This window comes from Lepidochelys kempii, chromosome 2 (assembly GCF_965140265.1).
Source record: "Lepidochelys kempii isolate rLepKem1 chromosome 2, rLepKem1.hap2, whole genome shotgun sequence".
Taxonomy (NCBI): Eukaryota; Metazoa; Chordata; order Testudines; family Cheloniidae; genus Lepidochelys; species Lepidochelys kempii.
Window position 1 is genome coordinate 2,382,855 of NC_133257.1, and position 14,248 is coordinate 2,397,102.

At 50.4% G+C, this 14,248-nt stretch overlaps 1 protein-coding gene across 3 annotated transcripts in view; it reads left to right on the top strand.

Annotated features, from left to right (window-relative positions):
- The window catches only part of HSF1 (heat shock transcription factor 1), a 75,592-nt gene extending 63,412 nt beyond the window's left edge, over positions 1–12,180 (top strand). For all 3 annotated transcript variants that reach the window (XM_073329847.1, XM_073329848.1, XM_073329849.1), the window contains exons 5-9: positions 2,752–2,827; positions 3,261–3,322; positions 4,583–4,679; positions 9,290–9,426; positions 11,935–12,180. In XM_073329847.1, the coding sequence (XP_073185948.1) occupies positions 2,752–2,827; positions 3,261–3,322; positions 4,583–4,679; positions 9,290–9,426; positions 11,935–12,163 (601 nt within the window). In that variant the 3' untranslated portion in view covers positions 12,164–12,180. The remainder of the gene's footprint in view (positions 1–2,751; positions 2,828–3,260; positions 3,323–4,582; positions 4,680–9,289; positions 9,427–11,934) is intronic.
- The last annotated feature ends 2,068 nt before the right edge of the window (positions 12,181–14,248 follow it).

Consider the following 14,248-nt stretch of genomic DNA (forward strand, 5'->3'; position numbering starts at 1 on the left):
GAGTCAGACGTCCCAGCCTCCAGTGGTCAGCACTGCTCGGGAGTCACCGACAGTGGAGCCACCCATAGGGACAGGAAGAAGAAGAAGAAGTTACTCACCTTGTGCCCAAATGATGGTTCTTAGAGATGTGTGTCCCTATGGGTGCTCCATGACCCACCCTCCTCCCCTCTTCTTTGGAGTTCCACTGTTGGAGTCTTCAGTTGAGAAGGAACTGAGGTGGGAATGCCTTCACATGCTGGCTAGCCTTGTGGCAGGCGGGGAACCATGCGGGCGGGACAGGCTGCTATTGAAATTCTCCAGTCAGCAGCGTGGGGGCGCACGCACACCAACAGTGGAGCCCCCGTAGGGACACACGTCTCTAAGAACCATTGTTACTGCGCACAGTAACTTCCTCCCTTTGTAAAGGTCCGGATGGCACCGCTCTGTCTAACTCTGTCATGGAGCTGAGTCACAACTCCCTTGTACAGATAGCCCTGGGACACGCAAGCCGTCCTTGAATTCGAAATGCTACCCCTGAGCTCCTTACCCAGTGGTCTTAAATACAAAGCATGTGACCCAAGGCTGGAGTGCTCCCCGGGGAGCAGTGTTTTAAAAGTTCCAGGTGCAGAGAGGGGCTGAGTTTATGTAGTTCTATAAAATATTGTAGAAATAAAACACTTCTAAGATCTTTTAATAACCCCTGAAATGAAATGTTTAAAACTGGCCCTTATAAACTCTTCACCAGGATTTAATTGCCTCATAAAAGACTGTGCTAAAGAAAGGATTAAAGCACTTTCTCCTGCTTTCAAATCATTTTAACTGTTTGTGAGCCTTTCTCTAGCTGTTTCTCACTCTTTTCCCCCATCTTTCATTATTTCTCACTAGTTTTGGCCTGTAGGACCTTAGCCTTCATTGCATTGCTTAGATGTGTCTCAGGCATTGTGGGCAGGAACCATTCCTGGAATGTGTCCTTGGTTCAAGCTGTCTGAACATTTGAAGCTCAGCACTCAAAGTGGGATTGCAGGTTCTTCCCTTGACTTTCAGGCTCCGAGAATAGGAAAGATGCCAATGCTAAGAGCTGAGCAAACCCCAGAAGCTGCTTCCTGCGCGGGTTTGGGTCTAGCTGCCACAGTCAGATTATTCCCTGTGTTTTCACCCCCTCAAATGTGCTGTGTCAAGGAAAATGTGGGCTCTTTACAGACCCTTTCCAGAAGCTGTTCACAGACGCTCTGTGGGTAAGTCAACACTGCGATTAAAAAAAAACCCAGCACCAAGTCTGAGAGCCCTGGTCAGCTGACTTGGGCTTGGGCTCTGGGGCTAAAAACTGCATTGTAGGTATTCGGGCTCAGGCTGGAGTCCAGGCTCTGAGATCTTCTGCAGCAGGCGCAGCTGTGCCCTGGGTCTTTTATTGCAGTGTAGACGTATTGGGGGCCTGGACTGGAGGGCTCCTGCACTAAAGGTCTGACAATTCCAGCACACAGCTGACCCGTACCTGAAAGACCTGCAACTGCTCCACTGGCAAGGGAAGTTTAATGTGACAGGCAGCAGCCATTCCTGGGTCAGTCACCCTGATCACCCCACCCCGAACACATAGAGTCTCCTCACATACTGAGAGAATGAGCTCCTTAGACTTCTGAACTGCATTTTAGGTCACACTGTGTTTGCTGGAAATGTTGTGTTCTCCTGACTTTAGTTCTAAGAGAAGCTGTTATGTGCTGTGTAATAGGTTTAAGTCCCTTGTCCTGGCCTCGAAGCCTGTACAGATTTAATTAACTGTCTGATAAAACTGGGTCTGTTCTCGTTACCTGTGTACTGTAAAATGTCTAATCCTTCGGTAAATCTTACTAAGCTCCTTGCCTCTGAGATAGTTTGTGGCATTGAGTTGCACAAGCTGTGTGATACAAGTAGTATGTTCCTCTTATCAGTGTTATATTTGCCATCTTTCAATTTCACTGAGTCCCTTTGTTCTTGTATTACAGTAAAGTACAAATAGGAGCCCATGATTTACCTTCCCTATCTCCCTCAATTTTCTATAGAGCTTTATTGTGTCCCCCCCTTATTCCTGTCCTTCCCAAAGTCTCCCAGTCTTTCTATGGTCTCTTTGGCTATATCTGCACTACACAGCTTTTAGTGGCATGACTGTCGCCAGAACCGGGCCACTAAAAGTCACGCAGTGTAACCACTGTTTGTCAGCTCTGCTGCTGACAAAATACTTCTACCCCCAACGAGTGGCGTTTGTGTTGTTGGCAGGAGATCACTCCTGCTGCCAATGCACTGTTTACACTGGCACTTGTCGCGGCAAAACTTTTGTCTTTCGGGGCGGGAGGGTTAACACCTCTGAAAGACAAAAGTTTTGTCCTTCAGTTACCAGTGTAGACATAGCCTTTGTGTGTAAGTCTCTTTAGGCCTCTGATTGCTTATATCACCCGTTTGTGAACCCTTCTGTTTCCACTGCTTCTTTTTTGAGATGAGCACATGCTACAGGGATGGGAACAGCTAAACAAAAAGTGCAGACATTTTAAAATACGAATATATCTATTTGCCCACATGTGCGAGTCTAGCGTCACTGTAGTTTCACTGCAAGTAACAAATGGCAGAGCAAAATTAGTGAAGAAAAAAAAGTTCCTCCCATGTCCCCAAGAGCTTGTAAATGAGCTGGTATCTGGAGATACCTGCAGTCCTGCTACAGCTTTCCCAGCACTTCCCCAGGATCAGCTTGTTCTGCCCCAAAAGCAGCGCTTTGCAGTCTGATGGCTTTCTCCTTCCTTGCAGTGAGAATGAGGCATTGTGGAGGGAAGTGGCCAGCTTGAGGCAGAAACATGCCCAGCAGCAGAAAGTCGTCAATAAGGTAAATCTAGCCAGCTCCCCGCTCCCTGAAAACACAGAAGGACCCGAGCTACCCTCAGCAGTAGGGTTGCCTGGTGTTGCAGTGGGCTGTCTCGGGGCCAGAGAAGGGAACTGGAACAGCAGAGGTACTAGTTCTAGTTCGGACGAGTAGATTCTGAGGCACCATGAATATCAGCAGCCCGTGACCAGAAGACAAGTCCTTGCCTGGCATGTTATAAAGTGGAATTGAATTGACTGCTGGTGTATTTTCCCCTGCAACCCCAGTGTCATTCTACAGACCATCACAAGTACTCAGCAGTCTGCCCCATTTCCAGCTTGTCCTCTTCTGACACTGCTTTGAACCCCTTGGCAAGGGATCTTAGCTATTGATTTTATCGTCTTTCGCAGGCTACTGTATGCATTGTGATAACAGGAGTTCTTTTTTCTCCCCACAGCTTATCCAGTTCTTGATTTCATTGGTGCAGTCAAACCGTATCCTCGGGGTGAAGAGAAAGATGTAAGTCTATGTTCAGACATTGAGATACAGATTCCCTGTGGGAAAGGCAGGAGAGTGCTTCAGAACAGTGACTGGGAAGGGATTCCTCCGTGATCCCACCCCTCTGTCACTTCTGGAGCATGTTTCCCAGTGTGGTAGAACTGGACAAGAGTCCCTGGCATCGAGTCAGCATCCAGCCACACTTCACAGCTAGAGGGCAGCTCACAATGCCACCCACCCCAGGGAGCTAACCAAGCCTCTGCTACTAATCCAGCGGGGTTTGCAAACCAAGCCACACAGAATCCCTCCTGAACCCGTTTCACTCATCAACTGCTGTAACCAATGAGGCTGCAAAGTAAAAAGCTGATAACGGCTGTGGTCTTACAAGCCTCAAATGATGATTCTTTATTCAGCAGTAGTGCCCAAGGTACGCTGAGTGCTTTCTGACCACGCAGGGAGAGCCCCAAGGAGCTCACGCTCTGAGAGGATACGAAGTGCCGGCAGAAGTGAACAGGGTGGTGGGTGGCACCAGTTGAGCTGTCCTAGGAGCAGTAGGACGGTGGAACGGAGCTGAAGCAGAGCAGGGCGCCAGCGTTGCTGATGTGAGACTCCATGAAGATGTGTTCAGAAGCTGCAAGGGTGTGCTCAGAGGGCAGGGTGCTTTGAAGCTTTGCCCAGCAGGCCTGGGTGAAGGAAACTAGCGAGGGCCCCTGCGACATGGTGTTCATTTGCAAAGCATTTCACTCCTTATGTTCTGAATTGTACACGTGACTTTTCCCAGCTAGATTTGGAGCTGCAGAGAGGCCCAGTTCCCCTTACAGCATCACTGCTCCCAAAGTAGAGCTGAAGGGGCTGTGCATGCTCCCCAGTGCTCCTCCGTACTCGCTTGGAGGTGTTGCTGTTTATGGTCATCTAAAGAGGGTAAAGTCTTACCACAGGCACACAAATCGGGACCTCTCGGCGTATAAGGTGCTAGCTACCCTGAGGACTCAGAGAGCGGCATTCAGAAGACTGATAATAATGGCAAACCACTTGCTTTGCTATTTGTGGAGAGCCACCGTGTGATGCATTGGATTTGCTGCATGCCCTTATCTTCCCTGCTCTGCAGTACTGTACTTAGGCCCCACACTCCACTGCCAGTCACAGGGTTTCCATGCCCAGGGCAGCCAGATGTATGCTGGGTCCGTGGGTCACCTGGCTAATGTCTGACCCTGTGTTCTCAGGGAGATGCAGCACCTGGAGTCCTGTAATGCTCTTATGGGTGTTGGGTTTCTCTTGCAGCCCCCTGATGTTGAACGACAGCGGTTCAGCACATTCCATGCCTAAATACAGTCGACAGTACTCTTTGGAGCATGTCCACGGTTCATCCCCATACGCAGTAAGTGCTCTGTGCGCACCTGGTCCTGGAGAGAGGGGACGAGGGCAGAGCTGTGTGGGGAAGGAGGGGTCATCTGTGGCGCCTCCAGCTGGCCTCTTCTTTACGCTGCAGTTTGCTCAGGAGATTTTTGTGTTATTTGGCAGGAGAGCAAAGTGACGGGTGTGCTTTGTAGCCTACCGAGAGGGGGTTTTAGTCTGTAGCTAACTCAGAAGCAGAACATGGCAGGAGTGAACATGTGCCGTGCAAACTGACACCAACCGAGTTCATCAACACCTAGCGGTGGGTTGCCTCGTTCATCTCTGCTGACCTGGGTTCACCTTTGTTTTTTGTCACAAACTAAGTGCATTTGGTATCAAACAATTCCCTGCTGAATGTTTGCTCCCATTTCCAACTCGTCACGCACTCGCATAGCTGGGGTTTGTCCTCTGGACACCAGCCGTCAGGATTGAGAGCATTGTAGAGCCTTGGTGACGACCAGGCCTGGAATAGGGGGGTTCCATGGGTCAGAACTGAGGCGTTCATGAGGGGGGCCGCAGGGGTGACCTGGACTGGAGTGTGAGGAGTGGAGCAAAAGCAGTAGGCAGCTGTGCTCAGTCCCTGGTACTCGATCAGTAGGGCTATATGATATTAAACCCTTTCGATCCCAGAGCATGCAGTAACCTTTCCAAAGGGACCTCAGGAGGTCATCTAGTCCAACCCCCTGCTCAAAGCAGGACCAATCCCCAACTAAATCATCCCAGCCAGGACTTTATCAAGCCTGATCTTAAAAACTTCAAAGGAAGGAGATTCCACCACCTCCCTAAGGAAGCCATTCCAGTGCTTTACCACCCTCCTAGTGAAAAAGTTTTTCCTGATATCCAACCTAAATCTCCCCCACTGCCACTTGAGACCATTACTCCTTGTTCTGTCATCTGCTACCACTGAGAACAGTCTAGATCCATCCTCTTTGGAACTCCCTTTCAGGTAGTTGAAAGCAGCTATCAAATCCCCCCTCAGTCTTCTCTTCCGCAGACTAAACAATCCCAGTTCCCTCAGCCTCTCCTCATAAGTCATGTGTTCCAGTCCCCTAATCATTTTTGTTGCCCTCCGCTGGATGTTTTCCAATTTTTCCACATCCTTCTTGTAGTGTGGGGCCCAAAACTGGACACAGTACTCCAGATGAGGCCTCACCAATGTCAAATAGAGGGGAACGATTACATCCCTCGATCTCCTCGTTCCGGTGTGAGAGGGGAATGTCACCCATCCAAAGCCCACACAGGTAGCTTTCAACACAGGACACTTGTTTCAGGCCTTGACTTCTGTTGCTGAGTTTGGATGCCAGGCGCTTTGGCCAGCTACCTGGCTCCATGGTGCACCGCAGGCAGGTCCCCCAGAGGGACCCATCAGGAGCCAGCACATGGGAAGCTTCGTCATTGCTTATTTTCTGGATGGGCCTTTAATTTGCTGTTGGATTCCTGAAAGTCCCTAATTCTTGTCTCTCCTTTCCCATCCACTTTTCATCCATCCATCCCTTTGATGTCCTGCTTTCCATCTATCATCCTCTGGCCAAGGCGTACTGGACAGGGTTCTCTTCAGTGGACTTGCATACCCATAAAGAAAAGGAGTACTAGTGGCACCTTAGAGACTAACCAGTTTATTTGAGCATGAGTTTTCGTGAGCTACAGCTCACTTCATCGGATGCATTCAGCTGTAGCTCACGAAAGCTTATGCTCAAATAAATTGGTTAGTCTCTAAGGTGCCACTAGTCCTCCTTTTCTTTTTGTGAATACTGACTAACACGGCTGCTACTCTGAAACTTGCCTACCCATGTTACTGCGGGGTAAGCAGGGTATGGCTCTCCAGCATACCAGCTTGCCATGCAGTAACATCCCAAATCCACCAATCATGGTCCTTAATTCTCTTTTGAATGGGCAGTGCCCCCACCCCCATCATTCCCTTCTTTCCAGGCCTAGAGCTATGTACATTGCTTCTGCTGCAGCCCCCCCTCCCACCCCAGCCAGAGAAAGAGAGACAGGATCCTGTGTATTTGGATTCCCCTTTTAGCCTATTCACATTCACACATGATTGACACCTAATTGGTATGACAGTGCACTGAATTTCTGAGCGTAATTAACTGCCCTTTGTCCTGGAGTGCAGGGTCTCATTAAACGTGTGGTGGGGTTGGGCTCTATGTGGGAATTAGAGGTTTCCTCCTGTCTGTTCGCAGCTGAAGAGCCCTAATCAAGTTCATTTGCTGATAGAGTTAATTGGCTTCGGTGTTGATTGCTTTTCCGGGGAGCTGTGATAAAACTCAATCACCTTGTGCCTTTGATTGCTTCTGGGATAGTGTAATTAGTTAAATCGGTGCATCCCCTGGTGCGGCCACTCTTGATTCCAGAGGTGCCCTGTTTCAGTTTGTTTTAAATCAGAGTGCCCACACCATGGGGTTTGCCCTAATTATGCTCAGGGCCTGTGTCTGGGCCCCACCTGTCTAGCATGAGGGAGCCAAATGGCAAACATCCTTTGGGCAAAACTGCCAGGCAGCATTTACGACCAGCCCACTTCTTGGTACTGTGCTGTGAACATTGTACTGCTGGAAGGGAGGGTTACAGCCGTGGTTAGAGACTAGCATCAGTTTCCAACAGCTCCGCTACCCCATAGTCCTGCCCCTGCCACCCTCCACAGGATTGAGTCCCATTCATTCTTTCCTGTTGTTAAAGCAAAATAAAAGGTGTCCGAGAAGCTGAATAATAATGTATGTCCTGCAGCATTATGGGGACAGCAGACTGAACACCAGGCTCGTGTCACTGAACAACCCAAGGGCCCAGAGGGGAAAGTTATTGCACTAACTTCGTGTGTGTGCACGCAGCCACTCAGACTCACGCAGCTCTCCTTGTAGCTTGTTACCTGACCCAGTTTTCCACCCCAGAACCAAAAACATAGCCCTATTCAAAATTCTACCCTGCACTTAGACCCTCCCGTGGGGAGTTTGTGTGTTCCCATTCCAACCCCCTCCTAGCCCTGTACCCTGCAGTTCGACACCCCGCCCCCCACCCTCCCCATGGGGAGTTTCTGTGTTCTCATTCCCACCTCCTCCTAGCCCTGTTACCGCCTTTGAAATGTGTCCGTATTCTTACATTCAGCAAACACTTAAGCAAAGCCAGCAGGAGCTGTTCCAAGCGTTACAGGATTGGCCCAATTATGAGAAACACAGCTGGCCATCTTCTCTCAAGCTCAAGTGTTTATGACTTTCTACTCAAAGCAGAAGTGATGGGTGAGCAGCTCTTCTGAGCCACCTGTACCGTGCACTCAGGTTCCGAGTGGCAATGCCCTCACTCACACTGTTCCCATCCACACTGTGGCTTGCTCATTGACCATCGCCAAGTCGGGAGGCATATGCACACAAACCTCTCGCATGGTCCAAGGACTGCCCGGGGCAGTTCCTGGGGCAGAGGGTCTGCAGAATACCTGCTCCACGTGATTCTCTCTAACACTTCCACAGCTCCCACCAACACAGAGGCATCTGAGCACCTAATAAGGAGGCCACCAGAATGACAAGCTGTTGTTTGATATTCATATTATGAGGGTGTCGAGAAGCCCTGACCAGAGCTGGGACCCCATTGAACTAGACACCGTATGAACACACGTCGAGGTGACACTGGTTCCAAACAGGTTACGGTCTAAGAAGACAAGTGGGAGAGGGAGAAAGCTGAATAGGCTTGGGTTTTTATACATCTGGGTTATTTTAATTAAATACCCTCATGATAAATAATGACTCCTGGTCCTTCCCAACTGCCCGCAGCCTAGCCACCATGCAGTGGCTGATTTCTTTGGGGTCTCAAGAAGGGATATGAAGGAGGAGAGTTAGTGGGCTCATGGGTCATCTCAGGGTAGGTGTGGTAAGCGCCAGAGCTGTTGAATTAGGACACAAGCCGCAGATCCCCCTCTGCCTGCCAGTTTTTTGGGGTGTGCCTGTGTGCACCAGGCAGCTAGAATTTGGTCCATCATTTGATCCGGAGTTTATTTAGCAGCTGAAAAGGTGCCTTAAGTAAAAAGCCCCTACATCCTTACTCCCTGGCTGAGACTCCTGCACTTGCGAGGGGATCCAGGTTCACTCAGTCTCCTCACTAGTAAATCCCTCCTTCCATGGGATTGCCTTTCAGTGTTGCTATCTCACAGTTTGGTGGCAAGACTCACAATAGTTGATATTTCTTAAAGCCCCAACTCCCTGAGGCAGGTGAATATGTGAGAATCTCAGCTGGCATCGAAACATAAAAGGAAGCTTTTAGCTCTCTCGGCTGCAGAGAAAAACTGGAAAATGTGTGAACTCTAAAGGCCCAAACTCCAGAAGGAACCCAACATGTTGTGTGCATCAAAGATCTCGTGATTTTTAAGTCAGTTTAATGATTTTTAGGGCAACGTCCTGATTTTTTAATGCTGGAGACTGCCAGCACGGGCTTTTATTGAGATAGGACCCCCGCCTTGGTCTTCACAATCGGCTGTGAGCTCTCTGTACTCTTACACACAGTGGCAATTCTTGCACCTCCCTCTCACAGGCTGCGTGCCTGGTAATGGGACTATTCATGTGTGCCTGTCACATGACTTCACTAATGCTCTGATTGTTATTTCAGGCTTCTTCCCCGGCATACAGCGGCTCCAATCTGTACTCCCCGGATTCTTCAGCCAACTCTGGTCCCATTATCTCCGATGTGACGGAACTAGCCCAGTCCAGCCCCTCAGCTTCCCCCAGTGGCAGTCTCGATGAAAGGTATCTGTGTGAAGAGCATGAGTTTGGATTGTGGAACACCAGCTCGGGTGTGGGTCTCTCGCAGTAGGGAGTTGCAGCAAGAAACCGGTGTCACCCTTGGAGCTGCTGTGTTAGGGAGGCATTCCCTTCGAGCCTGTTCCCACTGACCCTGCTGGGAGTTGGACCAGGTGCTTCGGGCCTTTCTTACTCAGGACACTGCTTGCCCCACAGATTCTTGTTTTAGTTTCAGTCTTTTGTTTGATTAATGGAAGATGCCAAAGTCACTCCTGTTTCCTTGATCTAATCAGAGTCCTGGTCCACACTTCAAATTTATGCTGGCAAAGCTGTGTCGGACCAGGGTGGGAAAAACCACAACCTCTAGCACTGCAGCTGTGTTGGCGAATCCGCCAGCGCAGACGCCGCTGTGGCGACAGAAGAGTGCTTCTGCCGGCATAGCTAACGTTGTCTGGGGAGGTGGTGTTCCTCCACTGGCAGGAGAGCTCCAGGTGTCGCTCTACGCAGCAGCTCTGCGAGGGGGCTAGGCCAGCATAAGCTCTGCAGTGTCGATGCAGCCTGAACCCTGCTGTTCTGGAACAGTTATCGGGCTGTCCTCTCAGGCCTCTGGGAAGCACTGACGTGCTTGCTCAGTGACTAGAGTGCACGAATCAGCAGCACTCCTTGTGACGGTGTGACGCAGCAGGGAGGGGGGAGTGTTGACCTGGGAATGTGCCCTGGAGATGGGAGACCTGAGAGCCTGTCACCTGAGCCAGGAGGGGGAGGGGGAGGGGGAGGTAACACCTCTGCCCAGGAATGTGGACAGAGGCTGCAGGAGAGAGCCTGCTGGGTGGGTTTAGTTTCAGTTTGGGGCTGGGGAGAGGAACGCAGGGAACCCCAGGGCTGGGGTCTAAGCTCCCTGCTCCCCCAGAAGGACGTGATTGAGGAGTCCTGGTTGTACCCACAAGCTCTGTTGTGGACTGTGTTCCTGTTGTCCAATAAACCTTCTGTTTTACTGGCTGGCTGAGAGTCTCAGTGAATCCCAGGAAGAGGGGGGCAGGGCCTGGACTCCCCCACACTCCGTGACACTCCTGACTATGGGGACAGGGTAAAGACTCACCTTGGCAGTCCAAGCCCCCAGCGTAGGAGGGCGTGGGTTAAAAAGCAGTTGCCTTTCTTCCCAAGTTACTCCTCCTCCTCGGAGAGACAGTGGCTGGGTCATCACCATACAGGAGGACAGGGAGGCTGAGAACCTGAAGCAAATGTATCTGACCTTGGACAGCAAGAAGCTTCCAGCCGGTCCCAGCCCAGAAAAGTCAGGCTGTCTCCTGCCACAAGGCACACAAGAGTCATCCTGGATACTCAGCCAAATCCCGACCTGAGCTCTGTGTGTATGATGCTCCCTGATTCCACTGAGCGCTGCCTGCAGGTGTCCGAGGCAGCTCTTAGTCCTGTATGCCTCCATGCCTGTTCCCTTGTAGCTCAGCCTCTAAGCTGCTATTCCCTGCCACCCCTGCCCAGTGAGATGTCAGGGGCCTGAGCTTCCCCAGCAAGAAATGTCCTCCGTGCTTTAGCACCTGTTCCTCTGCTGACTCCTTTGTTCATCTCTTGTATTCTTGGTGCTGGCACCTCCCCTGCAGTGCTGAATCGCACAGAAATGTTATTTATAGTCTCGCATACACCTCCGCCGAGGGTGACCAGACAGCAAGTGTGAAAAATCAGGACGGCGGTGGGGGGTAGTAGGTACCTATATAAGAAAAAGCCCCAAAATCGGGACTGTCCCTATAAAATCGGGACATCTGGTCACCCTGCCTCCGCCAGGAGCGCTCACCCTTAAATATAGACCATATGTTTGCCTAATTGGCCTTTTATTTGTTCTTTTCTCGCTGCTGTTCCTTCCAGAGCGGCCACTTGAACCACTCACACCCTAATTCAGTCAGTGAGGGAAAGGGATTTCCAGCTGCGGAATTAGGGCTGGTCAGAGAAGCCATCATCCCTCGCGTAAAAACACAGAATCCAAGAAGCAACGACAGTGCTGTTAGGGAGAGAGTGGATCTCAAGCCTTGGCTACACATACCACTACGATCCCTATAGCTTACTCCCAGAGGGAAGGAGAATAAACCGTTCTGGTATATGGCACCTTTATACTGGTGTAACTCCATATGTGCTCGGGGTCGTACCAATGAAACTATTTATGAAAATAATCACAGCCCTAACCAAAATAATTATTCTGCGACTAAATCTGTTTAGGCCTGGTCTTAGACTGGTACACTTACCAGAGGCACAGCTGTAGGGGTTGGAAAGAGAGCACCTGGCAGCCTGTGGCACTGATGCCCAGGGCTTTGCTCTAGGGCACAACCAGCGGAAAACACTTTGCCTTAGTTCACCACCCTAGTTCTGGCTAATCCTGTTTCAGGGACCAGCTCTCTGAGGGAGGCAGTGTCTGGCCCTGGGACTCCTCTGCATGCCATGCGGAGAGCAGAGACTGGCAGACCATTGCTGCCTTGGTGACCATTCTCTTTCTCTTTCTCCAAGGAGCAGCCCTCTGGTTCGTATCAAAGAAGAGCCCCCCAGTCCCACCCCCAGCCCCCAGATAGAGGAGGCCAGCCCTGGGAACCCTCCTGCTGTTGAAACCCCTCTGTCTCCCTCCACCTTCATTGACTCCATCCTCCAGGAGAACGAACCCAGCACCGCTGCCAGCGACAGCATCACGCAGCCTCAGCCCCCAGAAAAGTGCCTCAGCGTTGCCTGCCTCGACAAGTAAGTACCGTTCCAGGACTCCGGCGGGTGCCTGGGCCCAGCTGGCCACATCACAGCTCCACTCGTGAAGTGTTTAAATTGCTAGTCACCGGCTTCCTGAAAACCAGCAGTGCCATGTCTCTGAGCGCCCTGCAGATCCCATTGCTGTCCTGGGTGCAAATAGCCAACGTGGAGTTTATTTTTCTTTCCTATTGCCGCTCTTCTAGGGGCAGTGAGTTCAGGCCGTCACCTGGCCCCACACAGTGATTTAACCCCCAGTGCAGGCGACGTGACCCCTGGCAGGCAGGGGGTACAAGTACCAGGAACGCCAGAGAAAAAGGGGTAGAGTTATTTAGCTAAATAAAATCATTTTGTTCAGATTGCCCATTCCGACAGGGTACAAGTCAGCCACTGTAAAGCCAGCAGGGCTCAGACGACCCAGCATAGGGCCGCAGGACCTCAGCTGCAGAGAACCAGGTAGATCGCAGCTCCCACTTCCTCTTGGGAGCCTGCTGAGGCACGCAGGGCGAGCTTCCTGCCACTCAGCTCAAGATGGAGAAGTGCATGGTGGGAACTGAAGTCTCTCTGGGCTTTACCTCCATATAAAGAGGAGAGCCGCTGTGCGCAGTGGGCTGCCCTGTGGCACCTGCTGCTGTGGTACCCTGTGCTCCTGCCTTTGCTTGTCACAACTCCGCTTTGTGTGGCTAGAGGAAGGAGCCTTGCATAGCCACTCAGGATTGCTCCTCTTGCTCCATGCGTGGCCAGTTCTAGCCCCTCACTCAGCCTCATTACCACGCCTGGATTCAGGTTGCCACTAGACACGCTGGGCTCGGTGGCAGATGGATCATTGCTAGGCAAGAGTTCGCTGGGCTTTGGGGTCCCCTGCCTGCATTACCAAGCAGAGTTCACAAACTTAACACCGGTTTCAGAGTAGCGGCCGTGTTAGTCTGTATTCACAAAAAGAAAAGGAGGACTTGTGGCACCTTAGAGACTAACCAATTTATTTGAGCATGAGCTTTCGTGAGCTACAGCTCACTTCATCGGATGCATACCGTGGAAACCGTCGTTTCCACGGCATGCATCCGATGAAGTGAGCTGTAGCTCACGAAGCTCATGCTCAGATAAATTGGTTAGTCTCTAAGGTGCCACAAGTCCTCCTTTTCTTTTTGCGAATACAGACTAACACGGCTGTTACTCTGAAACCTGCAATTTTGAAAAAGTAAATTTGGTTTCAGAGCACCAGAGGGTGGTAGAGAGCTCTCAGTCCAGGTCTGTCATGGGGACTCACTCTCCTGAGGTGAGACATCATTTCTAGTCACCTGATGAGCTCTGGGTTCTTCAGTGCTTTCAAGTCTTCAGTGTATTTTAGATCCACATGAGGGAGGCCCAAAAAAGAAACCTTAAAGAATCTGATTGTTGTTGTAAAGGTGTATGTGGAGTGCAGAGGTAGCACGGAAGCTGTAATCACTTCCCCAGCAGGTTGTGAACCTGCAACCTTCCTACTTGTCCAGCCATTCTTTGAACATGCCCAGGTCTCCTGTTCCTCCAGGCATTGTTCTGCCAGCACATACTGATGGGCCAGCTAAGCAACAAAAGAGTAATGTTATCCAGAGCAGGAGATCGGAAGTTCTGAGTCTTTATCTCACAGAGTTCAACCCAAATTCAGTGTACCCTATACACTGGAAATTATGAAGACTTCTGTCCTGCTGTCTGCTTGAAGCACAAGGCCATACAGGTTGTTCGTATACATATCACTTCTTGTCAGGGTTCATACAAGAGACACATGGGTTTCTGTAATCATTTTCTGACACTGCTAAACGTTTCCCTGTGAATCTGGTTCCTGCTGTGTCTTCTGAAACTGGCAATCTTGATGTCATTCTGACTGGTGTCAACTTGGGCAGGTGTCAGGCAGTTCAAGGCCAAATCAATCAAATGTTCTGCTTTCATTAGTAATAATTACTCCCCACCAAGAAAATGTTAGCTTAGAGTTAAGGCTGCTGATTCCAGTGATTTAAATAAATATTTTCTTATTCTCACAGTTCAGATCTTGGTTAACAACTGTATTAACAAGTCCCAATAACAACTTTAATTTTGACCTGCAAACATACTT